The sequence below is a fragment of the Phalangium opilio genome, unplaced genomic scaffold (genome assembly GCF_054372755.1).
Source record: "Phalangium opilio isolate 3A_F unplaced genomic scaffold, DU_Popi_V2 ptg000003l_1, whole genome shotgun sequence".
Taxonomy (NCBI): Eukaryota; Metazoa; Arthropoda; class Arachnida; order Opiliones; family Phalangiidae; genus Phalangium; species Phalangium opilio.
The window spans coordinates 8075279-8102234 of record NW_028324145.1 but is presented as its reverse complement, the minus strand read 5'-3'; the positions used below and the strand labels follow the sequence as shown (position 1 = coordinate 8102234).

The 26956-nt window shown below is 36.8% G+C and overlaps 5 protein-coding genes across 9 annotated transcripts in view; 2 read left to right on the top strand and 3 right to left on the bottom strand.

Annotated features, from left to right (window-relative positions):
* The window catches only part of LOC149717545 (serine/threonine-protein kinase 32B), a 79709-nt gene extending 62299 nt beyond the window's left edge, over nt 1-17410 (bottom strand). Inside the window, exon 1 of one of the 2 annotated variants that reach the window (XM_089839808.1) lies at nt 17269-17410. In XM_089839808.1, the coding sequence (XP_089695934.1) occupies nt 17269-17305 (37 nt within the window). In that variant the 5' untranslated portion in view covers nt 17306-17410. The remainder of the gene's footprint in view (nt 1-17268) is intronic. The other variant, XM_089839815.1, reaches the window with a different exon arrangement.
* Nucleotides 10153-17034, top strand: LOC149717546 (uncharacterized). 2 transcript variants are annotated; one of them, XM_089839560.1, is made up of 4 exons: nt 10153-10626; nt 13305-13694; nt 13770-14770; nt 15062-17034. In XM_089839560.1, the coding sequence occupies exons 1-4, from the start codon at nt 10618-10620 to the stop codon at nt 16656-16658; spliced, it is 2997 nt and encodes a 998-aa protein (XP_089695686.1). In that variant the 5' UTR covers nt 10153-10617; the 3' UTR covers nt 16659-17034. The 2 variants fall into 2 exon arrangements, with proteins under 2 accessions (XP_089695686.1, XP_089695695.1); XM_089839569.1 differs by lacking the exon at nt 10153-10626 and adding an exon at nt 12845-13158.
* Nucleotides 17411-17632: 222 nt separating the features above from the next.
* On the bottom strand, nt 17633-21962 carry LOC149717544 (uncharacterized). Of its 3 annotated transcripts, none has more exons than XM_089839629.1 (10): nt 21823-21962; nt 20588-20749; nt 20089-20514; nt 19724-20021; nt 19384-19658; nt 19062-19318; nt 18792-18984; nt 18138-18716; nt 17916-18049; nt 17633-17804 (listed from the first exon to the last, which is right to left on the bottom strand). In XM_089839629.1, exons 2-10 carry the CDS (start codon nt 20726-20728, stop codon nt 17633-17635), a joined length of 2475 nt encoding a protein of 824 aa, XP_089695755.1. In that variant the 5' UTR covers nt 20729-20749; nt 21823-21962. The 3 variants fall into 3 exon arrangements, with proteins under 3 accessions (XP_089695755.1, XP_089695762.1, XP_089695747.1); XM_089839636.1 differs by lacking the exon at nt 21823-21962 and adding an exon at nt 20954-21063; XM_089839621.1 differs by lacking the exon at nt 21823-21962 and adding an exon at nt 20825-20971.
* LOC149717543 (BBSome complex member BBS2-like) lies at nt 21101-24186 on the top strand. The gene is made up of 13 exons (XM_089839646.1): nt 21101-21239; nt 21297-21650; nt 21713-21775; nt 21835-22017; nt 22078-22164; nt 22231-22366; nt 22427-22695; nt 22757-22854; nt 22919-23026; nt 23090-23486; nt 23547-23659; nt 23721-23869; nt 23934-24186. The coding sequence occupies exons 1-13, from the start codon at nt 21123-21125 to the stop codon at nt 24032-24034; spliced, it is 2175 nt and encodes a 724-aa protein (XP_089695772.1). The 5' UTR covers nt 21101-21122; the 3' UTR covers nt 24035-24186.
* On the bottom strand, nt 24187-26946 carry LOC149717542 (phospholipid phosphatase 5). The gene is made up of 7 exons (XM_089839964.1): nt 26673-26946; nt 26166-26250; nt 26067-26087; nt 25911-25998; nt 25649-25837; nt 24739-24909; nt 24187-24671 (listed from the first exon to the last, which is right to left on the bottom strand). The coding sequence occupies exons 1-7, from the start codon at nt 26780-26782 to the stop codon at nt 24490-24492; spliced, it is 846 nt and encodes a 281-aa protein (XP_089696090.1). The 5' UTR covers nt 26783-26946; the 3' UTR covers nt 24187-24489.
* Nucleotides 26947-26956: the final 10 nt, after the last annotated feature.

Here is a 26956-nt window from a genome sequence, read left to right as displayed (position 1 = left end):
TTGTTACGGAGGCGTAATCTTTTTTTAAATTGTAGGTTATTTGCGTATAATAAATTGTGTTGTATGGATTTTAACCATTATCATTATTATTTGGTTAACAATGCGAAATTGTGAAGGTAGTAGGCCTATACAAATAACCCTATTGAGATTTATTATATTAAAATATTTCAATTCAAGGAATAAAGAAAGATATAGGATAGTTTGTTGGCATTTCATTTAATTTTTTTTGACAATGAATGGGGGAATCTGAATCAGAACTTTGTCGAATCTTTTTATGATTTTAAAATTATTTCTATTATAGAGAAACCAGAACTGAACTGGTTTATTATATGTACTATTTTCTTTAGGTGTAAATTCTTTCATAGTCGCTCAAGTTTCTTAACCTAATTCTTCAAGTATTACTAGAAACCGTCTGTTTAAGCAAACGCATTCAACGCTAGCGATATTGTAAATTATAACAAGATCTATCTCATAACAACTACCTTTCCCTACAATAGCGCTAACTTTTTAAACACCCTTTTTGAAGAAACGCGTATTTCTTTAAACCACGTGTTTTTCCTAAGCAAAAATAATCTTGAGTTTCTTCTAGTGAAGCGGGCCCATCCCTGAGACAACACGTTTTTGTCTGGCCACATATTTCCCCACAAATATAAAAAAATATATATAAATTTATAATGGGTTTTCATGTTTAATAAAAACCTAACTCATTCAAGCATGTTTGATGAATTCTACAACAACAACCACAAAAAACACCTTTATAATAATATACACTTAAAATAAAGCAGATGAAACCGCAAAATAAAAACCAGTTTCAATTTCCCATTAAAATCTATGAAAAACTTGGCGCATATAATATATTGTGTATTTCGAATCACAACGCAGTCGGTGTTCAAAAATTAGGATGTTCAAAAAGTGTTAAACTATAGTATAGATTCTTTTTCTAATGTAAGAAGAAAAAATAATAATAATTTTCCGTCCACGCTTCATCGCATTCATCCCCATTTCGAGATTACATTTTTATCAGTTCAAAATTATAACAATGAAAAATTGCAATTTTAATTCAACTAAAGGGACCATATACCCAGTACTAATTACCCCAATTAATGTATACTTAATTATTATAACTATACGTTTATGAAATGAGAATAGTACTAATCGAGGGTAGGACATACATACGCATTTATCATTTTGTTTATGGTTAAAATTTTGACAACAATAAATTAAATAAAAATAAAGATACCTAGGTACCTAGATATTATTGAACATACATAATGGCACATGAGAACGAGTTCTTGATTAAGCTAAAATGTTTTCTACTGTTAAAGATAATGTTAGGATTATAATTGTGTTGGTTTAATCCAATATTTATAAAATTTTTAAGTACCCAAAAAATGCCAATAAAAAGGGGGATTTTTAAAATTTTTTGTAGAAATGGGGTTAATTCGGAGCATAATCTCTTCCTCGTTTGAGGGTAAAGGCGCCCTAACGTATTATAAAGCCCGATTATACAGGGTGTTAAAAAGTAGCTGGTAGGAGTTCAAAGTACAGTGGTTTCTATGGACAATTTAGAGTGGAAAATTTAATTTCTATAACATTTTGCCCTAACGGACACCGTTTAAAAGTTACATGTTCTATAGGATTAAATATGACAAAATGTCATATTGAATAGAACATTTTCTACTCAAAACCGCCCACAGAACCGACTGTACTTTGGACCCCTACCACCCTTTTTGGAGCACCCTCTATATTAATAAAAAATAAAATGCAATTTTCATCTTAAAGAGAATTAATGCAACAACAACAATAAACAAAAAAGCCTCCAAAATTTGAATGGTTAAGAGGGTCTTTAATTTATTTTTGTTATATACGGCGTTCCCTAAACGACCCGAGGACGATTTTAATATTAATGTGTTAAAAAAGCATATTTCTTCTTCACGCTGTTTTAACTTTTAACTAAAAGAGACAGTAGTCCTAGCTCGAGGCGGCGCTCCAAAAATCGAAAGTGGTTTAGTTTTAAATATTAAACAAACTCGTTCAATAAACTTTTAAAGATTTTTTTTTCTTGACCTCAATTCGTCGCGTGTATTCATTCACTAGCCATTTGACGTCCAAGCGGAGATCTCGTTAATGGTACATTGTCACGACAATATTGTTTAATCTTTCAATAAGCACTTTCCCCGCTTTCAAAGTTTCAACGCGTAAAAAACAAAATAGATTAAGGGTGAAATATTGGGATGGTACGTTTCAAGATCTACAGGGTGTTCCATAAAGGGTAATTATAGGAACGAAGCACAGTATGAGAAATCAATTTTGAGGCGAAAATGACCGACCTAAACAAGTTACATTTAAGGGGGCCTTCCGTAAAACACTATAATCATAATTTGTTTAAGGTGTCCCTTGTGGCAAAATCGTTCATAGGAGTTACATTTTCGACTCGAAATCACCCATCATCCTTTTTGGAACACACCATATAGACCCGGTTTCTGTCAAAATTCCAATCTCTAAAGATGACACTTTCTCTTTGAGAACTTGAGAAGGGTTTCCAGATATATCGGATCAGTCAATTAAGTTTGGGGGACAGAGAAAAGCTCTATAGAGTCCACCAAGTCATTCAAATTAGCCTTAACACTGATTAGCTGACTACATTAATTGAATGAAATTCCATTGAAATTATCAAATTGAGGACGTGAAATTCCACAGGTTAAACTTAATTAAATTTTAGATTAATACCCCCTTAACCTATAACCTTTGCCGACCTATAACAAAGATCCTTGGCCTATAAAAGAGATGCTATTCTGTAAAAGATATAGTTTCAAGAAAACACAATATCTTTAGACTCGAGTCAGTCTCAAAGAGATATAAAACAAACGCGGTTGGGTAAATTAAAAGGGATATAAAACAAATCCTTAAACAATATTCTTAACACGTTCGTTCAAAAACAATTAAACAGGATTATAAAGAAACAAAAGAGAGGGAAATTTAATATATTATTTATACTTCCTGTAGTAATAAAGTTAACGCGGATACTAGTGAGAATGGTAAAGTTCAAAAACTTCAATCAATCAATTGTTTAAAAAATCCGTTTCACGCGTCTATAATTATATTTAAAACCCATTAACAAAAACTTTTCCTCATCCATTAAAAGCGTCATGTCTCGGGCAATACTTGGGAAAAATATAAGAAAAAAATGTTTAATTATTGTTATTAAAATTTAAAGAAATATAAACTATGGACGTTTCTGAGGGATGCCATTCAAAGTGAAAGGGTTTCTTGAACCGTTTCAAACCTCGAAAAACGTTCTTTTCAAGAGAAATAAAAAGAATTTAAATATTCTGCGGGTAATTATTTCGAATTCTAACTGGGGCCTGATAGCAGAAGATCGTTCATTAACTTCGTCGTGTCACGCTCTAAAGGACTTTTTACGATTTTAATTATAAGATTCTAATTTATTCTTCTATAAGCGGTGGACAAATTTGGTGTTTACGTGCGTTATCTCAAGATCTGTTGGGGTAAAAGACCTATTTTTGTTCTTGATAAGAAGCCTAATTCTTCTTAATTGTTTCAAAGAAAGATCACTAAATGAGAGAATCTTAAACCTAATGATTGGGAATGCGAGGACTTTAAGACAGCCATAGTTTGCCTGTTCTAAATTATAGGATAATCATGAGCTTATCAAATATGTTAAACATTTGCCTAACTGGACCAGAACGTCCATCTTTACGCCTCTGAAAAGACAGGCGTCCCAGCCATAGTTTGCCTGTTCTAAATAATAGGATAATCATGGGCGTATCGAACAGTAGGAATATTGTGTTAAACATTTTCCTAACCGAACCAGAACGTCCATCTTTACGCCTCTGAAAAGACAGGCGTCCCAGCCATAGTTTGCCTGTTCTAAATTATAGGATAATCATGAGCTTATCAAACAGTAGGAATGTGTTAAAAATTTTCCTAACCGGACCAGAACGTCCATCTTTACACCTCTGAAAAGACAGGCGTCCCAGCCATAGTTTGCCTGTCCTATATTATAGGAAAATCATGAGCCTATCAAACAGTAGGAATGGGCTAAACATTTGCCTAACAGGACCAGAACGTCCATCTTTACGCCTCAAAGACAGGCGTCCCAACCATAGTTTGCCTGTTCTATATTATAGGAAATTCATGAGAGTATCAAACAGGACTATAACCCTACTTTTTTGGCAATACAAGGACTATAAGTCTACTTTTTGGCAATACGATAACCTAAAGCCTAAATTTTGGTTGGGGTTAAATATTAAGGTGTCGTTACGAACATTATTTAGGTTAAATCAATCCATCAGTGAAGTCCTTTGGGAAAAAAATAAATATTATATTTTTGATAACTTGAAGAAGATAAATTATAAAAAAAAATTCTGGGAAGCTGTCCCTCTCGTTAGTCTAACAAATAACAAAATTTATATATTTGATATTTTATATCTAATCTACGTGAAATTTAAAAAAATAGCTATTTCCAAGAATTGAGGTCAAAACTATGGGCCCAGAAAAGAAAAAATATCGGTTTCTTTCCTAACACGTCTTCGTTAACTTAATTATTAAATGTTTTTTACCTAAAAGGAAAGTTTTTCAAGAAAAATCTAAACTAAAACTGACAAGTCTTAACGAACGTATCCTGAACAAGTTTTGACTTTAAATCCCCCCCCCCAACAAAAAAATTAATTCGCTAAGAGATCATAAAGGTTAACCGGAACCAAATGTTATATCCCCAAAACCTAAAGCAAGCAAGCAAAAAAAAAAATATTATTTATAAAATAATAAATTCATAAAAATAATACGATGTTATTTGAATAAATTTATAAGAACCCAATCACACTTCAAATAATCAAAAGCCGACAATGATACGTCGCAATACTAACCAAAACCATTCCCAAAATTTCGCAAAAGATCATAAGGGTTAACCGGAATCAAATCCTGCTCGTATCCCAAAACCCAAAACCACAAAAAAAATAAATAAATTACATATTCATGAAGGAAAGCGATATGATACTACATGAATAAATTTATAACCTAATCTTGCTTAGCCTTTCAAAAATAGCAAAATACAAAAGCCACCGTCAAAGAAATAAAAACTTAAAACCCTTTAGCCATAATTCAAATCTTAAAATACCAAATATCAAAAAAATAAAAAACAAATTGGCATCAATAACCGAACACGGAAATGGCGCGGAATAAAAAAAATCATTTTTGATTTTTCCAAAGATCTAAGCAGCGCGGCCTAACCCGAAACCAAATAAATGCATTTAGTAATTTTACAATAAATGTTTCTAACAACAACGGAGAAAAAATGGCTTTTACTAGGCGGCAATTTGTTTCTAAATATGGCCTTTTAACGCGAAGTAGTTGCAGTAGTGTCTTGTTAAAAATATATATATAAAAATAAAAACTTTTACTAAAATAGCTTTGCGAGTTTGCGTGGGTATACAAAACATACCACCCAAAAAATAAAAATAAAATAATAAAATTCCCTTTAAAATTGGGCAATATTTCTAATAACGCCTTTGTAATCCAGGGATTTCCCAAAATTCCAAATCTTCCCATGGCTTAACTGTATTTATTTTTCCCCCTTTTACTTTTAAAATCTTTGCCGATTCGAAAATTGTACTAATTAACGCCGAAAGTAATAAATTAAATTCACTTCCGCCTAACGATGACGCCGGTTGTTCTAGTTTACTTAAAACTTGATTTTAAAAATCGCCGAGCATGCGTAAGCGTAAATAAATTTTTTTATATAAGGATTGTTGGTGTAAAGGCGAATTTTAAAATTAATTATAATCTCCCAGGTATCATATTAAACTTCCGGAGTTGTCATTAAAATATACTTTAAAAAGTATATGAAATTGAACCAGGCTATATACAAAGTTTTCAGACTAAGAGGATGGATACCGTTTACACTAGGAGGCCAAGTTACTTGGCGGACAAAGTGCAGTACAAATAACCTCATCTCCTGGTATAAATGGTATCAACCATCCTAGTCTGAAAACTATGTATTGATTAATGTGGATGTAGGTTCGTTTAGAATTATACAGACGGACGGGTTGAAGTAATAATTCGTAATGTATATTCAACAAAATAAACTTTCGTAACCACCCCAGAATCCTTTGAGGGTTCTTTCTACAGAGAGAAAGTTAAAACTTCGAATATGAAATGCAAATATTAAAAGTTTCATAATTTCCTCGAAAGTCAAATAAAAGTAACATTAAGTAAGGTGTAATGGAGTGTTGAAAGCCCTCTAGTACCCAATTCGTAGCTTCTTTGGTCGACCAATAAGTACTACTTTAAAGGGACTCCAAAGAAGGCTGCGATGGGTGGGTAAAAATTATTTTAAATACGTCAGACGCGTGTGTGTCCGAAAAGGGGCGTGGTTGAAAAAAAACAAGGACTAGGTGTCCAGTCCACTTAATACAGAGTCTTTGGTTCTTGGCATCACGTGGTGCCTGTGACGTATTTGAAATAATTTTACCGTCTTTGGAGTCAACATAATCTTTTCTATAACCTCATCGAAAAGTTCAGATTTTGAGACATTCAGGGTATTAGAATATTTATCGTTCTTGGTTCATCGGTTTGCCTGAGTACTTGAACCAGTAGTCATTGGCTCACGTTCAATTTTTGTCTATTTGCATTTGCTAATACCTTATAAATAAATAAAACGCCCCAAAAAGAGAACGTCAAATAAAAATTTATATAAAGTATCTTAAAAATGTTTCTCGTCGAACATTTACGTTTCACTAAACCTTACGTTTCTCAAAAAAAAAAAACAAACCCCTAGATAATAGATATCTCACACGCCCCAAAACTTAATTTCGCGTATAGACATATCCATATCCATAAGTTCATCTGTTCCATAAGTTTGTCACGAGTTACAAACTGGAGCTTGTCATGAAGTGACGTAGGTCATAGATTCGTGGTAAAGCGACGCCTGGTGAGACGCTGCATGCCAAAGGCTTAGTAATGCAGATTAAATAGGACCTAGATGGAAGTCCTGCAAAATTAACCACCGAGTGTAGGACTTCAATTCTCGCTTCCGTCGTTCTCGAACTAGTTATCTCGAGCTGTAAGTCTCTAGCATTACGAAGTATAGGAAGTGTCATACTTATGGAACATATCTTATAAACTTATGACATCTCAAATATATATATAGACAGTGAGGCCTATCATGTTTTGGACAGCTCGATAAAACCCAGAGGAAGTTTGGTGGTAATTTGGAAAAAACCCTCTAGGGGCCCTAGCCTATGTGTGTATATCCAACACTCCTCCATTTCCGGGTGCGTCACTAGTATAAGAGATATTAAATGGGAATTTTGGGACGGAAAAGCCGAAAGAAAAAGTTTTTAACTAACACACAAGTCAAACCAGACCAATCAAGTAAAGAAGAATAAAAAAAAAAAAAAAAAAATACCCCTCAGAACAAGGACAAAACGTTCTAAGACTTCAAAGACGTGTTAGAAAAGAAATTTCACTTTGTATTAGGTCTAGAGAGAGATTAAAGAAAGATACAAGAGAGAAAGAGAGGGAAAGTTTTAAATTACAACTTCTGAGAGACTAATTAAAGACGGACTTCGTTAACAGTCGTTTGAAGTTAAACGTAGGAAAAAAATAAAAGCTAGGGGATTTACTAAAGTCTTATAAAACCTTAAAAGGAAGCTTTTAGACCCAGGCTGTTTTTACCAAGAAACGTTATGTAATGGATCCGGGTAGTTTTAAAACATTGCCATCGTTAAGACTGGATTAGTCTTAAGGTAGTTTTAGTTTCACGAGAAAACCTGAGGTTAATGAACGACGATCAAATATAACGTTTAAAAACACCCTAACATTGTCGAGTTATTTTTTTAAGATTCCTTTGTAGGATTTTTCTAGCAGTAAAACGTATTGATATGGTATAGTCTAAGAAACACCCCAAGAAAGTTGTCCATATATAGTGTGGAGACAAGTGTTGCCAGTGCAATATAAACTGCTATCTACAACAGACTGAAACATCTTGCAGAATTCTGTTTGATTCAGTTGCAAACCTGCAGGAAATGCTCTAAAACCAAATTACTGGCAACCGGGCCTGTGAAGCACATGGGGGTTAAAGTTAAAAAACGGGGGGGGGATTTCTCTAGAGAGATCGCTTTAGTTTAAATATCAAACCAAACTAGCTTAATTTAATTGCTCAATTCCTGTTACTAATGCCTATTAATATACGAAACCAGTTTGATAATTTTAAACTGCCTGAACAATCGCATCCGTAAATAGATGCCACAGAAAATACGGGTATTTGATTTTTAAAAATTTATGCGCGGCCCGTACCTTGAATATTTCGACCGTTCATTCGACTGTGAAATTGCCATTTTTTTTTTTAATTTCATACACGTGTACCTTTCTTTCAAACTATATAGTACGCAACATCGACTGTTATTCGATACAAGTAGGTAATCTAGTCTATACTCTGTTCCGTTTGAATTACTGGCGCGACGTTTCTTGGAGGTTAAATGAAAAATACCATAGGTAATCCTTGTGATCAGGAGCAGGAATTTATACAGCTTATAGGAATAGTGTAGCCATTTTCACTCAACGTATCTAGGCCGATTTTGCGCATTGGAAGAGCTAGACTATTCATAATCTATGACGAATTTTACCTTGCGAATAGATATCTCAATGCCCTGTTGCACCACGCGTTGCTGCCAACCAATGAAATCGCACAGTTAGAAAGACGTCATAATTATGACGAGTGGCGGATAGTAAGTTCTTGATCAAGCCCGGCCCACAAAACCCGAGTAGAAATTAACGTGCGACCACAATGATTCCAATTAGCTGTATGCATTCCTGTATTCATTCGAGCAGGAAACAATGTCAATTTGCGTTGATTTAAGCCAATTTACCCTTTTATTATAAGACTAATTAGTATACCCCGGGATTATGTCACTGTGTCAAAAACTCAAAACATAAATAAGCCGCTTCCGGCATATAATTAAGAAACTTCGACAAAAATTATCTAAAATCCTAAATTAGTTATTACTTCAAGGGCCAAGGACGCGCAATCTAAACTAAAATATAAATTTTCAAAATTTTTGACAGTATTTTGGGCGACTTTACTTAATTAAACAAACGAGGAAGATATTTTTACTGAAATTTAAACCAGCTATCCCTAATATCTGATATTGTAACATGTCGCCAAGGGGGTTAAGGGTCATCAACTATAGAAGTTTAAACTTTTCGACAACGTTTTGGGGACATTTTAGATTAGGTATTTGCAAGTCAGGAGGATATTTTAGCAAAAAGGATATGTCTCGCTATAACCCTATAAATAAAGCATATTTGATATTAAAACACGCCGCCAAAGTAATTACATTATAATGAGTCAAGATATAATAAAAGGGTGTGAGATATACCAAAACGGGGAAAAATAAATTCTAATAAAAATCAAAGGGAAATTGAACATTTATTCAAATGAGAGTGTGAGAGAGAGAGAGAAAAAAACTGTCAGCTGCTGAAAAGAAACCGAAATTTGGTTGCAGGGCGTTCAATCGTCTATGTATATTACTATAGAAACAAAGCGTATTTGCCAATATATATACATATATTCTTCACTCTCTCAAAGGGGCGATGATACGGATGACGTCACACGCAAGTGGGCGTACACACCCTTATTAATGAAAAAAAGAAAAAAGAAAATACACCACTATTCGGATTGAGGTCGTTAAAACTGCGAGTGAAAACGGTACCTAATACCAAGCATCAAAGAGATTCGCTTCGAATCTTTAAAATTCTAAAAACCAAAAGAGAAAAAGTATTTTCCCCCGGCCAGAAATGGGTCGTCTCTAGCTTTGCCCGCTTACACACTGACTGCCTAAGCGACTAAAACACTACCTTAAAGCTTGCAAAGCTTAGTAACGGGACTAAAAGTTTTCCTGTTAGACTGGCTTCGTCGTATTAACTAAACTAAGCGAAAAAATTCCTCCCCCATACATAGTCAACCGCAATAGTCATAGAAAAATTAAGTAGGACAAATGAAATTTCCATCCCTAGTTTGGTCAATACAGATTGACTAAGAAAGAGGGGGGGTGAGGGTTTACCTATGAATTTGTAAGACAGTCAAAAGAACTTTCTTTTCACCAGTAGTAAGAAAATTCCCCAATCATTTTAGAGCCTCATTCGCGTTGAAGCCGAGCGAGCGGACGATTTTTCGGTACTTGGTTCTAGATTGGATAATTTCTTGTTCTTTTTTGTTGGAACAATTGTCGGGCAATTGTTCTCGGATTGTTAAAAAAGAGAAAAAAAAATTGATTTAAACGTGGCGTCGAGAGTGCACGTTCGGACACAATTGTTTGAGTGGCCCAAGTGACCAGAAGGAAGTTTTGCGAAGAGCCCCAGACAGAGATAGAGAGGATTTCTAAACAGTGATAACGAGATGACGTGAAGGGAAATCTTAACGCAGGGGAATTCTCAACGCGACCCCATCCTAAATCATCAGTTGATTTATTAAAATTGTGGATTATTCGTTCTTAAATTGCGGATTTTTCTTCTTCAAGGATTTAAACGAGGATCGTTTTCGGTTTTTTTTTTTCATTTGATATTTATAATTTCTTTTTGGACTAGCAGTATAACATGGCAATCGTAAGTAATGGTGATTGGTTGGTAGGAATTTTAAAGCTGTTACTTTACTACCATATTTTGGGAAATTAAATATTTTAAAGTTTAGTTTCATGAAGGTTTTAGTAAAGTTTTGGGTATCTGATTTGATGAAGATGTTAGATTATATAGGGTGTTTCTGAAAGATATTCTTTGGGAAACCGATTTTGAGTCGAAAATATAACTTTTATCTCCATTTTGCCGTCAGGACCACTGTTTTCAAGATATGATTTGAGTGTTTTAGGGATGACCCCTTAATTACATTAGAAATCATTGTCTTAATCAGTTTCTTAATTAAGTTTAAGGGGGTCATCCGTAAAATACTCCATCCAATCTTAACTTGAAAACAGTGCCCCTTAGGGCAAACAAAATGGAGATAGAAGTTACATTTTCGACTCGAAATCGTGAACCCAAAGAAAATCCCCCTTAATTTATGGCAGAAACACCCTGTATATATGACATAAAACGAAATATTTAATGAGACTATCAGAGGAGGATTAGTTAATTTTCAATCAGCTCTAAACGGAAATTTCAAATAAAAATTAAATCAACTGATAATTCTGTCTGATCCCGTAGTAAAGTTTAATTATTCAACGAAAATAATCTAGGAAGGGATCTGTTTAATTCTGAAGTTAAGGAGAGCAAATACAGTTAAAACAATCCCTAAGTCCATTAAACTTCAAAGTAGGAATAATATATTTCAAAATCCAATTTTCGCAGTAAAGTATAAACTGTTTAACATCACAATTATCCCTTCAAAGTCGAAATAGCGGCAACCCTTCGCAAGGATTAACGTCCCGGCAATAATTTAAAAAAAAAACCTTTTAAGTTCAAAGCGACTTTAATACAGTTCTAGATTTCTAGAATATTCTATAGGTATTAAATCGTGATAATGATTAAAATCGAAACTTAATCTTCCAGAACCTAGAATTTAGCCTAGAAAAATGACAAAACGCGGGCCATTTGCGAGTTATCTTTAACAAAAGACTATGAAATTATTTATTAATAGACCAGACAGAAACTGCCGGCAAAATGTTTTTCAAACTAAAGTTTAAGCGCCTCGGGTAACTAAATAAATAAATAAAAACCGTCTTTTCCCCTAAATACATATAAACATTACGGGAAAAGTTATTTGGCGTAGATAAACGCCTATTCAACGAAAAGAACTTGAAAATATTCAAATAATAATAATAAAAAAATATATATCTATGGCCTTGATTCCTTAAAATATTCACCCACCAAGGTTTGCGTATCAGAGTATAGCTATATTGTTACCAGTGTATACAGGGTGTTTCAAAAATGGTAACTATAGGATCGAAGAACAGTGGGATGGACGGTTCTATGGGAAATCAATTTTGAATCGAAAATGTGTTACTTCTATGATATTTTCCCTCCTAAGGACCACCGTTTACGAGTTATTATTATAGAGTGTTTTACGAATGACCCCTTAAATCTTTAAATCTAAGTAAGCAATTGATGATAAAACACCCTAGTCAAATTGTAAACGGCGTGTCCCTTGGGACAGATTGTCATAGAAGTTACATTTTCGACTCAAACTCGATTTCCCATAGAGCCCGCTGTACTTCGGACTCCTACCACTATTTTTTCTAACACCCTGTATATGAACTAAATTTCCAAAAGAATAAGAAATTAAAATAATAAATTAACTGTTAAAACAAATTAAAAGATTATTCTAACGATGTTATTTAATTGTCGCGATTAGATCAAATAGGCGAGAAAATTTAATTGTCGCGATTAGATCAAATAGGCGAGAAAATCTAATTGTTGCGATTAGATTAAATAGGCGAGGGAAAAAATTTAATCATATTTAAGTCATTAGCGTAAGTTTTATCAATGTTTTAAATTTCACGAGAAAAAATGCTGCATTTAGATTTGACAAAAAAAAAAAGAAATTAAACTCGGCATTTTCCTCTAATTCAAAAAACAATTAAACCATTTAGTCTAAAAATAATATTTTTAAAAAGCTGAAATCCACGTGGTTTAATCTCAGTTATAAAAACCAAAAGTTGTTCTGGGGGGAATGGGGAAAGAAATTTCAGTTTATTATCAGGCGGTCCGAAGCAAAAATAGAAAAAAGTTATTCATCTGGCCCACTTTCGGAGCTAGCTTGTCGAATATTATACCGTATACCCGTTCCACCCTTAAGGTTCAACGTGTAGGGAAGCTACGATCCATCTATATCCCTAATATATTAAGTGGCAGGTACTTTAAGTAGGAAAATAACTTTGGTATCGCTGTAATTTTAGGTTGAAAAATTACTATAGAGACTCAGGGGCGATCTCCGTAACGGTTCAATGATCTTAAAAAGAGTCGTATAAAGAATTTTCATTCTTAGAAAAACGACTTTTCTATGCGAAATAACTAGTTTTTCTTTGGGAATTTAGAAACATTTTTCGCTTTCTCTGGGCTAAAAGCTTTCGCATTTTTTTATTACTTAGCTCGTGTCCGAATTTTCAAAATAAAAACTAGGGGAAAAATGAATTAAAATGCCTCCTCGTATGTTGAGAGGGAAATTTTACAGTGGTTTTGATTTTAACAACGATATATTCGAATTAGACAAAAAATAAAAAAAAAGGGGATATCCGAAAGTATTTCCAAAATTTGTCAAAGTAAAAAAACTAAAATATTTGTAATTTTTACAGATAAGGGCAGCTCGGTGGAAATGGGCTTTGACAGTCCTAACACTGCTGACAGTGGGAACAGGACCCTGCACATCGGATCCAGGGTCTTCGTTCTCCGATATGGCCACAAACCAATTCCTGGGGTTCTTATTCGCTCCCTTTGACAATGGGGACGGGCCCAAGAAGCCCACCGTGGGATTGGGTTCTCTATTAGCATCTGGTTCTCAACCGGCGCCGACTCAACAGAGTTATTACGCGCCTCCACCCCCTCAACAGCACCAATACTATCAACCTCAACCCTCGGCACCACCGCCAAGCTATTATCAACAACCTCACCAACAGCAGCAGCAACAACAACAATACAACCAATACTATCACCAACAAAAAGCGCAAGCTCCACCTGCGCATCAGGTTAGTAAAAAACTAATGGATGGTAAGTCATTAGACGCAGTTTACTTATCAAATTTTATTCTAACCCGTTCGTAGGCGCCGTCATCGGCGACGCCTACAATTAACACCCGTTACGGTTATTCGGCGCACCCTCAACAAAGCCACGGATGGGCACCACCGGCGCCCCAACCATCGTACCACTGGCAACCACCGCCACCACCTCCACCTAAACCCGACCATGGTGGCTTCATCAAAGTCAGCATTTCCCCTCAACAACCTCATCACAACCCTTGGAACCCAGCGCCTAGTTACAAGATCGTCGACACGTCTCTAGGTCTACCACCCATCAAGTTCCGATTCCACTTGTCCCCCAAGATAACGCTCGCGACAAACACCAAAGATCCGTTACCTCAAGCCAAGAAGATCCTGGACGAAGAGGATAAAAATTACCCACCACCCACCCCCTATCCATTAGTTAAGGTGGCGCAAACGCCAGCCGCACCACCGTACGATCTCTACAAGAACCATCCCGGTCTCTACGACCCTACTTTGAAAGTAAAGGCAAACCCGCAGATCAAGGAGCCAACTCCGAGTCCTTACGAAGCCTATCATAATTACTACCACGGACATCAAGCGGCTGATACCAGAAAGTCCGATTATTGGATGGCAAGAACGGGGGCTGCCGTCGCGGCAACTACGCCGAGCACAACCACAACTACTCGACGTACTACGACTACAAGACGACCAACAACAACTACCAGAAGACCTACCACAACTACGAGAAGACCAACTACAACTACCACGAGAAGACCCACAACGACGACAACGACAACTACTCGAAGACCAAGCACCACAACGGTCTCAACCACTACCAGGGGGGTTTCGCGACCATTTGTTCGATCGATTGAAGTTGAAAATAGGTCGGATAAAATCGAAGAACTAACTTCGACTACTTCTACGACGACAACTACAACTACAACAACTACCATGGCGCCAACTACAACAACGTCAACGACGACAAAGGCCCCAACAACCCAGGCTCCTACTACCACCACAACAAGCACTCTAGCTCCCAGTACAACAACTGGATCAACAAGGTAAAAAACCAACAACATTCCCGCCTCTTTTGCTGAGTAACGCAGAGTCCCGGTAGCCGCTCAGCTTCTCTACGAAATTTTTAGGGAAAACTGAAATTTATACATTTCGCGCGTGTATATATATTATTTAGACAATATTACTAATATTATAGTTTATAATTTTTGTACGCTTTATCATAATTTAGAATAAACAAATGAACGTTAAGTTTAGACCAAAAAAGTCTCTAGATTTGTCCCGACCGTTGTCTGATTTGATTTGAGAGAATACAGAAAATGTTTCAAACTTTTAAGGGCCACTGAGATGACGACCCTCCCGAAAGAAACAACGACGTTATCTTCCACTACCTTGTCCACCATCGCGCTTTCCCCAACAACCACTAAGGCTAATCCCACCTCTAATATACCAAGTAGTCCTAAACCCATATCAGAATCCTCGCTAATTAAGGGTGATACTAACGGGAATACCGCCACTAAAAGTAAAGAGATGGTGGACTCCACGGGAATGACAGAGCTGGATCCGACCTTGTTTTTAGAGCAGAAAACCCTCGACACAGAAGATTTGGACGACGAATTTACTATCATTTTCAACGCCTCCGATAATAATCGCTTGAATAGGCTTAATAAAACTGTTACCAATGCTTCAGACATACCTGCCTTACCCATTTTAACTGATAGACCTACAACCATTACCACAAATGCCCCTAGTTCTTCAACTACCACCACAAATGCCCCTAGTTCTTCAACTACCACCACAAATGCCCCTAGTTCTTCAACTACCACCACAAATGCCCCTAGTTCTTCAACTACCACCACAAAAGCCCCTAGTTCTTCAACTACCACCACAAATGCCCCTAGTTCTTCAACTACCACCACAAATGCCCCTAGTTCTTCAACTACCACCACAAATGCCCCTAGTTCTTCAACTACCACCACAAATGCCCCTAGTTCTTCAACTACCACCACAAATGCCCCTAGTTCTTCAACTACCACCACAAATGCCCCTAGTTCTTCAACTACCACCACAAATGCCCCTAGTTCTTCAACTACCACCACGATGGTCCCTACTACTCAAACAACGACCACCACGATGGTCCCTACTACTCAAACATCGACCACGACGATGGTCCCTACCACTCAAACAACGACCACGACGATGGTCCCTACCACTCAGACAACGACCACGACGATGGTCCCTACCACTCAGACAACGACCACCACGATGGTCCCTACCACTCAAACAACGACCACCACGATGGTCCCTACCACTCAAACCAGTACCACAATGGCCCCTACCACTCAAACCAGTACCACAATGGCCCCTAACACTCAAGCCAGTACTACAATGGCCCCTTCCACTCGAACCAGTACCACAATGGCTCCTACAACCCAAACCAGTACCACAATGGCTCCTACAACCCAAACCAGTACCACAATGGCTCCTACAACAAAAACTAGTAGCACAATGGCCTCTAGTGCCCAAATTAGTACCACAATAGCCGCTATTACTCAAACGTTCATCCCCGAAAACTCCCCAACTGCTCAAACTACTTCTACGCCAATGTCCTCTACCACCCGTGCCAAAAATAACATTCGCAGCATGCTATTAGCCATGATAAATGGGGATATTGGGAAAATATCTGATAAATCCACTATTTCCACTCCCAGGGAACTCTCGCCAATAACAACCATGGTAACTCAAATGGTGTCAGATGCCAAACTAACAACAAAGCCAACTATAGCTACTACTAACACTGACTCACTAACCACTATGAAACCCTCAACAACTACTACAATTACTCCCGAAAACTTTGCGCTGGAGTTTGAAAACGAAATATTGGATTCCAAAGTTAATGGAGCCCCTCAAGATCGATGCCATCTTTGCCATTAAAAATGATACGAAGAAACTAATAGTAATTTAACCCTTTTCAATAAAAAAAACGCAATAATAATAATTCCAAAATAGCGAGCAGCTAACTAATATACGAATTGATATAACCCTTAATTAAATTATTTATGATTAATATAATTAATATTTAATACTAAGATACTAGGCATAAGTAGTATCTACAAAACAGCGAATTTTTACATGGTTATCAGAGGTAATTTACGAATGACAGTGATAAGTTAATTACCTAAAACCAACGAAGCTACAAGTTAATTAGAGAAGTTAGATTCCCGCGTTAAGCCTTATTTCATATATTATATATATAATTGTTTCGTACTTTTGTATTGACATATTTTTTTTTATAAAATTATATTGTTGAAGAAAACTTTGCGATAATTATTTCCTTCAAGTATTTAGTTCCCGTAATTTAAACGGAAATTAGAATAATTCTAATTACCAAAATAATAAGTTTGTAGGTAATAGTTTAGACTACAATACACTTAGAGTGGAGTAGTTAAGATGAGTATTCCAACTTAAAACACTGCTAAACGACGCGAACACTTCAGATTCTAAACAAAAATACCACCACCAAATAAAAAAAAATATCACATACCATATTCTTTTCCAAACGTTGCTCCATACGTTACCATAGTACCATCATGAATGAAAGGCGAATTGCGATTTAAAGATATTTAGATTAGTTTTTTTTTAAAGGTTTCAGAAAATACTAAGCGTTAGTGGTTGGTTAAGGTTAATGTTTCAAGAGAGAAAATAGGTTATGAGAACTTTCAGACAAGATTTTTTTTTTGGTTTGAGATGACAGAGTTACGTTAATATAAGTTAGTATAGGATCTATCAAGATTAGTTAGTAATTAATATAGTTAGTACAAAAGATCTGGAAAGGTTAGAGCAACGAGGAATATCAGAGTAGCGCCAGTTAGTAATAAGAAGCCGAAATGAGCTTGAGAGACATCGGTTCATGAAGGAACTCGCAATCTGCCTTGTTGTCTAGCACGGTGTCCAGTTGTGGCTGGTCGGGCCGAGAGTGAAGAACTTCGAAGTCCGTTTTTGTTACCGTTTTTGACGTCACTTTCGCTCAAAGAAAGATCCGACGCGGAAATAAGTTGCTCTAAATGCTCAATTTTGATCCTTCAAGAACATATTAAAACAAATAAAGTTCAATTAATTAATGTTTATTAATTAATTAATTAATAATAATCGCAGTAAGATGAAATTAAAAAGAAACAAAAAAAAACATACTTAGTATCATCTCCAAATTTCCTCTGCCTATAGGATTCCTTTTTCAAATCAGAAATCTCCTTTTTCAATTGATCAATTTGATTTTGATGTACAGCCAACATGGAAGATGACATATTGGCTTCAGCCATTAAACTCTGCAATTAAAATTAAAAGTACGAGACATAATTACTTAATTAGTATTCAAAGAACACTTGACTATTTAAGTGAAAATAATTTACAAACCTTAATCTTTTCATCTTTTTGTTGCAATTCCCTCTTTGCTTTCCTCAACTTCTCCAAAGCGCTTTCACCATCTTCATTGGTCATCAAGGACGTCTTATCAATATGACTGGCCAATTTCTCATTAACAATCTTGGCCTCTTCCAATTGAATCGCTTTCCCAGCAGTCTCCTTGCATTTGGCGACCAAGTGTCTTTGCAAAGTCACAACTTGTCCCAATAGGCGGGACTTTTCAGGGTCGGAACCCTCCAAAAGCCTCCAACGATGGATGTTTAAGGGGGTTTCCAATTCCTCTTCCAAGGCGCGGGATCGAGTTTGTTCCTTGAGAAGTTCCCGTTGCGTGTGGTACAATTCCCTCCTGAGTTCGTCGACCATCTCCAGTTGTCCATTCCGGGTCTCTAAACTACCTTTTAGCCTACCAAGTTCAACGCGTAAGACGCGTAAATCGTCCTCCAGCTGGGAACATTTCTGTTCAGTCCGGTCTTTAAGAGTGTTGCTTTGATTCAAGTTTTCCTCCAGAGTTGAAACGTGTTTAACCGTTGATTCTAATCTGTGAATGGTCACGGATTTCTCCTCCCTAATCTATTTAAAACCCGTAAAAACTAAATAACTCTTTCACGTACCCCAAAAACTAGTTAATTAACCCATCTTATATACTTTTTCATTGGCTTTCTCCAAATGAACGATCTTAGTTTGAGACTCATCCAGCATTTCTTGAAGGCGATTAACTTCCTTCATTTTAGTCTCCAGTTCCTTTCTCGTGTCTTCCAACTGAGTATGATACTTATTGGCATTATCAGCGTTCCTCGAAGCTTCTAGTCTCTTTTGCTGAAGCTCTTTCTTAGTGGTCCTAACAAAACAACGGACACCAACTCGATCTAGCTACCGCCGCGCGGTTTCATCAAGAAGAATCAACCATGCACTTACCTCAATTCTTCCTCCTGTTGCATTCCAATACTTCGAAAGACAGTAACTTCTTGACTGCTGCAAAAGTTGCGATGTTTTTCATCAACCAGTTCCTCTTTGGCTTCCAAGAGTTGCCTGGCAATTGCTTCTTTCTCTAAAGACATCGCCTGCGTGCGTTTTGCTTCCCTCTGAGATTGGAACTCCAACTCGGTTATTTTCTTGGCGAGTTTCGTTATCTCCATTTCTTTGTTGTTCAGTTGATCCATCGTGTCTTTCAGCTGATCAAGGTTTAAAAAAACCGAACTATCACAACCTCCTAGCTAACCTTACAACCGAAACATACCTTTGATGAGATTTCAGAGATGTAAGCCAAACGTTTCTCCTTTTCCTTTTCATTTTCCTTCAGCTGTCTTTGAGACGCGTTTAATTCTTGTGTGATCTTCTCCATTTCGCGACTTGTAGCTTGTTCCTCGCGTTCCTTCGCTCTTAATTTTGCATTCTGCGCTTCGCGTTCCTCTGTAAGCCTTGATATGCGTAGCCTAAGAGAGTCCCTTTCCCTGGTCAATTCGGAATTGACTTTGTGAAGTGCTTCCAATTCCTTATTGACAGATTTAAGGCCTTCATAGTGACCAAAACAAACCCAGTTATGCATCTATCCCCAAGCCTCGTTAAAACCAAATTACCAATTCTAAGTCTTCCAGTATCAAGTTGCAACGTGTCGGCTTCCTTCTTAAGTTCCACATTTTGTTCCTCAATAGATTGAACCTTAACCTTCAGAGTTGACTTCTGTTTGGCTAACTGAGAACGTTCCTTCTTGACGCTGCTCAATTCCTCCTCTAAGTTTTTCATGGCGACATTCTGATCCTTTATTTCTTCGCGAAATCTGGCGTTAATTTGCCTCTGAGACTCGTTCTCCTTTCTAAGGGAGTCAAGTTCGTACTTGAGACGTTCCAGCTCGCTCTTGGCTCTTTGAAGATCATTCTGATAAAACCAACATTAGTGTCCTACGACAAAGAAATAAACTTTTAAAGACGAAGAATATATATACCTTCTCCGTGGCCAATTTTTCTTGAAGTTGAGTAGCAGAAAGCCTGCTTTGCATTAGTTGTTCGTGAAGGCTTCGCAAATTGTTTTCTTTTTCTTCTAAATCTCTTTGAGTTTCAAATAACTCAATCTCGGCCTCATTCCTCTGTACAGACTCCTTTTCCAAGCTCTGTTGAAGCTCGGTAAGGGAATTTTGATTGGTGAAGCCATCCTTAATGTCCGAAACGTTCTCCAAACTGTCAGCCACGCTGGGTGTTTTAATATTAACCAAGCTTCCCATAAGAGACGAAGGCTGTAGCAAAGCGATTCTATCGAAATCATTCCAGCTTTTGTCTCCATCAATCTCCAAATTGGAGATTGAAAGCCTGTCAGTGGCCGCGGTTGATTTATCTCGAGTGAAACTAAGAGGGCGATCTCTTTCCATCATATTCTAGGTTGTGACAATTCTGATTAAAACGGAATTAGGGGGAAAATGAGACTTTTAAATGAGTTAATATAATTACATATTGAGAATTAAGCGTATTTTCATTGCGGGTTATTTTGGGAGTAGATTTAGAACTTCCAGACGATTTAGGGTCGTTTTTCTTCCTAGCTTCCTTCACTTCGGAATACAAAGCTTCGTAATCCGATTTAATCTTATTCATACTCGAAGAATCAACCCAATTCTGCGTAAAAATAATAAACTAAAATCTTTTAACAACCATGACAACTCTTAATTTGAATTAAATTAAGACAATCACCATTTTTTTTTAAGTCCGAAAATAATCTAAATGACACCCATGATCAAACACACACACCCCTTTCGGTCAATGTTCTTACAAGTAAAAAATCAATAACACACACTGTACTGTCAAAGACTCAAGGATCACCTTGGCAACACGTGAGGTAAGCGACAAGGCTTGTGAATTGTCAAAAGTGACAGATGTTCTTGGCAACCCAAACTGCCATCTGGACTCAACAAAATACCACTAAATTGTTCAACAATCTCTACATTCAAATCTTGTCAGTCAAAGACGAGGATAAACAATAAACATCAAGATGATGGCCCCAATATTTACACTGAACCTGAATAAAAAAATTCTGCCCCATCGTATCGCAATGGGGAAGTACGATGGGTTACATCCTTGTCTGACCGCCGTCACGGCTAACGATAAGGTTTGAATCAATTGGCCCTGGTTCTCATACTTGTACTTAACAAAACTTGACCATCAGATATTCATTCACAACCCGCACACGCAAGTCAAACGGAAAGGGGACCGATGGCTAAGCAATGTTAATGAAGGCTCAGATATAAGTTTATTAAACGTTCAGCAATCAGTTTCTTGCATCGCTTGCGGAACTTTGAAACCCGACACTGACCAGGATATTTTATTTGTTGGGATGTCAACGAGTTTATTGGCTTACGACGTCGAAAACAACTCCGACGTATTTTTTAAAGAGATACAGGACGGAGTTAACTGTATTACGATAGGAAAAGTGGGACATTCCTTAAATAATCTAGTTCTAGCTGGTGGCAATTCGTCCCTACAAAGCTTCGATCATGAAGGAAACGATAAACTATGGACTGTAAGTACGGGGTGTTAGCGTCGTAAATACATCGCTAAAGATGCATTTAATGGTTTCAAAAGGTAATAGGGGACAACGTCAGTTCAATGGCGTTGGTGGACTTCAATCAAGACAGTCTGAACGAAGTAAGGCATCCCCCAAACCTCTAAAGTTGTAGAAAATAGATTCTCACCTTTGACGTCAGTTGATAGTCGGTTCAGAAGATTTTGACATAAGAGCCTTCAAGGATGACCAAATGATAATGGAGGTGAAAGAAACTGAGGCGGTAACTGGACTGTGTTCTATGATGGAAGATAACTTTGGTTATGCCCTGGCAAATGGTACTGTTGGTGTCTATAAGAAACAAGAGAGAGTTTGGAGAATAAAGGTTAGTTTAACTTGATCCATCAAATGATCATCTTTGTGATGTACACTTGGTTCTCTCCAGAGTAAGAATCAGGCTGTCAGCATCTTCAGTTTTGACATGGATGGAGATGGTTACCCTGAACTGTTAACGGGTTGGAGTAATGGCAAGGTTGTCACCCAACTAATTTAAAAATATGATTTATAATTACTATTAATTACTTTTATTTAAACATAGGTTGATGCTAGAAATATAAACACAGGCGAAGTCGTTTTTAAAGACAATTTCGGGAGTTGCATCGCTGGTTTAACCCAAGGCGACTACAACATGGATGGACAAGATCAACTCATCATAACTGCAGTTGATGGAGAAGGTTAGTTTGTAGTGTAGGCGGAAGACATTCTTTCCATTAATCGCGCAACTTTCTTTTCAGTTAGAGGCTACACTCCATCCACTTTGGAAAGCCGACAACAAATAATTGACGCTACTTTTGAGCAAGAAACCATCAGGGAACTCAGTTTGAAAAAGCAACACCTTCTTTTGGAGTTGCACAATTACGAAGAAAACGCTAGGGTTGCTGAAGAAAGCAATGGACAACTGGTGGGTAGGCCTACTCAAGAAATGGACAATCACGGCGTCATTCCCGCCAATACTCAACTGAAAACGGGTCTAACTATCTCAATGGGTTCTGATAAAGTTCTGGTAAGTTAATAAACACGCGTGCTTTGTTCCTTTACAACTTAATTTCATTTTTTTTTTTCAGCCTCATGTTGAAATAGCGATTGAAACAACCAATGACACAATTGTCAGGGCGGTTCTTATATTTGCAGAGGGAATATTTGAAGGGGAATGTCTTGTTGTGTAAGCGACATTACTTTTTTAAACACCCGACTTTATAATCATATAAATAAAATCTGAAAAATAGGCACGAAAAGGAGAGTAAGGTATCTTCAAGCATGAGGATACCCCTTTTCCCACCCAAAGATGTTCCAGTTGACCTTCACATAAAGGCCTTCATAGGGTACAAAGGAAGGTAGGTGATAACCGCGCGTTTGATTGCTGAAACACTTTTAAACGTTTTCTTTTTTCTTTACAGCGACCATTTTCACGTTTTTGAATTAACAAGACAACTACCTCGTTTCGCGATGTATGCCTTGACAACTGGGAAAAAACCGGACGAACCTAACAGCTCAGCATCGTTCACCATAACAGCCCCAACTTACAGGGTTGTTGAATGGTTGAACAATAACTTTCTTTTGTTAGAGGATGTTGAGGACAAAGGTTTCATAAACATTAAGTTTGTGTCCCTAAGAACTGCTGAAGCTATTGTCATGTCCATGGACGAAAATGGTTCAGTTTCCATAAAATCAGACAGTATGGAATTAGCTGGGGACATTATACAATCAATGGCCGAGTCTTTGAGCATTGAAGAGTTAGTAGTGTTAGCCGATTATCCCCAAGATGTTGAGAAGTTAAAGAAGTTGTTAGTGAAAGTAAGAAAGTTAGTTAGTTTGTTAAGGTTTTGGTTAATTTCATTTATTTTTTTTCTGCAGGTTGATGAACTGCAGTCAATCAGGCAACGGTTATTCGCAGATATGGCTGATAATTCTGGGGCCATTAGAAGCCTAATTTTGCACGCGGAAGACGCGAGATTGATGGAAGATTAGTAAGAATTAATTTTAATATCTTATTTCGGAGACATTAACTTAAAAAACCGTGTCATACAGCAAAGCCATGCGTCATTGGTACCAGGAACTGAATTCCCTCAACAGAGACCTTTTAAACAGTTACCGAATCAGAGCCCAAAACCAAGAAGAACTTTTAAGCAACTTGAAGAAAATTAATCAAATTATTCAAAGAGCGGGAAGATTAAGAGGTAATTAAATTAACGCGAAAACTAATTAAATCAAATAAATATTAATTTTGGATAACTTTTTCAGTGGGGAAAGCTAAGACTTTAGTCATAAGTGGCTGCCGGAACGCCATTAAAGAAAACAACATTGAAAAGTTGATAAAAATAATCTCAGTTGGCGAAATTTGAGTTGTAATTGCACAAATTTTTCTCAGATAGATTTTCTAGTCAACACAAAAAAAAATCTGTGATATAATTTTACCGTCCACACCACAAATACAAATGAATTTTGATGTTTTAAGCCTAATAAAAGATTTCTTTTGGAATCTTATTCGACACAATTTACCTGTTTTCTTTTCATTTAATAATTGTTTTACATATGTATGTATAATTGCTTTATTTTTGTTTTACCGCGTAATAAGAGGCAAATATTGCCAATATAACGCAATAGGGGGTGGGAGGAGGGGGTGTAAATGAATATTAGATTAAGGAAGACCTAGTTTTGGGCTTTGAAAAATACCTTAGACATTAGATAGATTTTTAAGCGAGTATTTGAGAGATAGAGAAAAGAAAGAAAATGTAAGGAAAGACCTCCAAAAGAGATGGAGAAGATTCTTTTGCCCCTCCTGTTTGTTGTTTCGATCCTAGATCCACTTCACACTAACCTCTTGAAGACCATCTGTATCATGTTTAGTATCATCCCCATTGGAATTTTCTTTAAAAGAAACGTAAGGTATGGCTTCATTTTGATGCCCAATTGGTGGATAATACTGTAAATAACAAATCCAAGCTACAAGAAAGCCGAGTAGTGATCCAATTAAAATATCTGAAATAAGTTGAATTATGGCAAATTAAACAAAAGTCAACTGCAAGTTCCGCAACACTATTTATACCTTGCCAATGATGATGATAATCACAGGTTCTACTTAAAGCCACACACAGTGCCATAAGAAATGGAACACTGGCTATCAATAACCTCCAGGACTGTCCCCTCCCTCTGTGCGTAAAAACGTGAAGTTTGGCAATTAAATATAAAGATGTAAATCCTAAAGAGCAAAATGCAACTGAAAAACAATGTATAATTAAGTTATTATCCAGCCTTGAAAGTTAAAACCGGGTTCATACAACTTTTGGAAAACAAATTTCCCTGAGTTTTCCAGGTTTTTCCCTATATACTTCCCTGAGTTTTCCAGGTTTTTCCCTATATACTTTCCTGAGTTTTCCAGGTTTTTCCCTATATACTTTCCTGAGTTTTCCAGGTTTTTCCCTATAGAGTGCTGTCAGTTGTGACGTCATATCCAAGGTTAAACGTCACGAGTCTGCCTTTAGCAATGGGCGGCCATGACAGTTACCGTTTTTTCTTTATGGGAAAACAGCATGGGTGACGTCACACCGGCGCTTCTGACAGCACTCTATATACTTCCCTGAGTTTTCCAGGTTTTTCCCTATATACTTCCCTGAGTTTTCCAGGTTTTTCCCGTAGCAGAGGGGGGGGGAAATAGGACTATAACATACTCAAAGGGCATCCCCGTATCTCTAATATAACCAGAGTTATGAGCCTCCAAAGTTTAGTGTAATGTTAATCCTATGGAGGGTATGATTATGAACATTTCTCTTAATTACTCGGCCCTTGTTTGACGCAAATTTCCCTGATTTCCATGAATTTTACTAAAAATTCGAAATTTCCTGAATTTTCCCTGAGTTTTTCGTCAACTATTTATTTCCCTGATTTTTCCAGGTTTTCCCTGTTTTCCAGGTTTGTATGAACCCTGTAAAAGTTTCTTCTGGTCAATGAATGCCTACAAGAGGAATGTCCACTTGGAAAGCTCTTCATCCCATCTTTAATTTCTCTTTTATCACCAGTACAAACTAAAGCGCGATTACTTTGTCCATCAGGGAAACAACGCCAGAAAAAGTCTGGCCTAGGTCTCCCAACTATCACTTTGAGAAGAACAGTTAAAAATCCATTTAACGTTAATGTCAATGAAAAACCTGAAAAGTGTTGTTGTCAAATTTTAGCTCAGCTGAAGGAAAAAAAAGTCAACTCCTGATGGGAAGGGCTTACTAAGGAATGCTTGAATGCAATCCACACGATCTTTGCGAATTACGTACAATAACAATATAGAAAATAATGGAACAAGAGTGACCAATGGCTAAAAAGGAGAATTTTGTTATAAATTGCCCCCTAAGTACTGACAATAAGTTTTTAAGTATCTTTTACCCATAGAAGACTGGATGGTACCTGTAATTAAGTAAATACGAAAATTTTACTGGGGTTAGTCTACGCTATAATATGATATACAGACACTGAGAAACTAACATAGCTATCAGTTCGTGGATTCTTATACAGCCATAGCTCTTCTGGTTGAATTTTCCTATGAAATGGTTCCATGTCATCTATATAACTTAAAAGATGATGATAAAATGTTTAAACCCATATGTACGCTATGCTTTAATAATTTATCAAATATCATCGAGAAAGTGGTCTCAAGAAGCGATATCTAGTTTACTAGGGAGAAGGTATAATATGCCTAAGTATTCGCGCGCCATAGTCCCAGTCCCCCTTTCAAAATACAAGGGGGGGGGACGTAAAAGGAGGCCGGGCTATTTCGCCTCTCCTAAGTCAGAAAATATGACTGTAATTTTCGTCATTCGCGTCGCGCTGACGTGAGTTTTCAAGAACCAATGAGATGCTGGTTGTAATTTAGAGGCGGCGGGGATTAACTCCGGACCTACTTAACGTTTGGACTGGAGATAAAGCTAGAAATGTGACGGATTTATTCCTTCTCCCTAGTAAACTAGATATCGCTTCTTGGTGGTCTCTTACATGGTTAGACAAGCCAAAACCACTCTAGTGCAGATTTCAACAAAAAGTTGGTTATGGCGACCAAGGCTTAGCGGAAAATTATCTTTTTGCAGCCCCATAATATTTTGCATCTAATTTGACCAAGCGATTTTATACAATATATAAATATCTAAAACTTAAGGCTAATAAATTAATACATTTACAAGAATATACAATGATTATTTCTAGTTAGAATTATAATTTAAAGCGTCATTTTCTAATCCCCGACTTTCCTTGGTCCCGGACACCCCGGCTTCTCAAATCTC

Coding starts and splice junctions, on each gene's coding strand:
- LOC149717546 (XM_089839560.1), top strand. Junction 13,695..13,769: donor AAGCTCCACCTGCGCATCAG/GTTAGTAAAAAA, acceptor ACCCGTTCGTAG/GCGCCGTCATCGGCGACGCC. Junction 14,771..15,061: donor ACAACAACTGGATCAACAAG/GTAAAAAACCAA, acceptor CAAACTTTTAAG/GGCCACTGAGATGACGACCC.
- LOC149717544 (XM_089839621.1), bottom strand. Junction 20,022..20,088: donor AAAAATTGGCCACGGAGAAG/GTATATATATTC, acceptor TGGTTTTATCAG/AATGATCTTCAAAGAGCCAA. Junction 18,985..19,061: donor CAACAGGAGGAAGAATTGAG/GTAAGTGCATGG, acceptor TTGTTTTGTTAG/GACCACTAAGAAAGAGCTTC.
- LOC149717542 (XM_089839964.1), bottom strand. CDS start 26,782: ATGCAAAATATTATGGGGCTGCAAAAAGATAATTTTCCGCTAAGCCTT. Junction 26,251..26,672: donor GTTTTGGCTTGTCTAACCAT/GTAAGAGACCAC, acceptor TCATCTTTTAAG/TTATATAGATGACATGGAAC. Junction 25,838..25,910: donor TTGCATTCAAGCATTCCTTA/GTAAGCCCTTCC, acceptor AACACTTTTCAG/GTTTTTCATTGACATTAACG.
- LOC149717543 (XM_089839646.1), top strand. CDS start 21,123: ATGATGGCCCCAATATTTACACTGAACCTGAATAAAAAAATTCTGCCC. Junction 21,240..21,296: donor CCGTCACGGCTAACGATAAG/GTTTGAATCAAT, acceptor CTTGACCATCAG/ATATTCATTCACAACCCGCA. Junction 22,855..22,918: donor GAAGGGGAATGTCTTGTTGT/GTAAGCGACATT, acceptor TCTGAAAAATAG/GCACGAAAAGGAGAGTAAGG.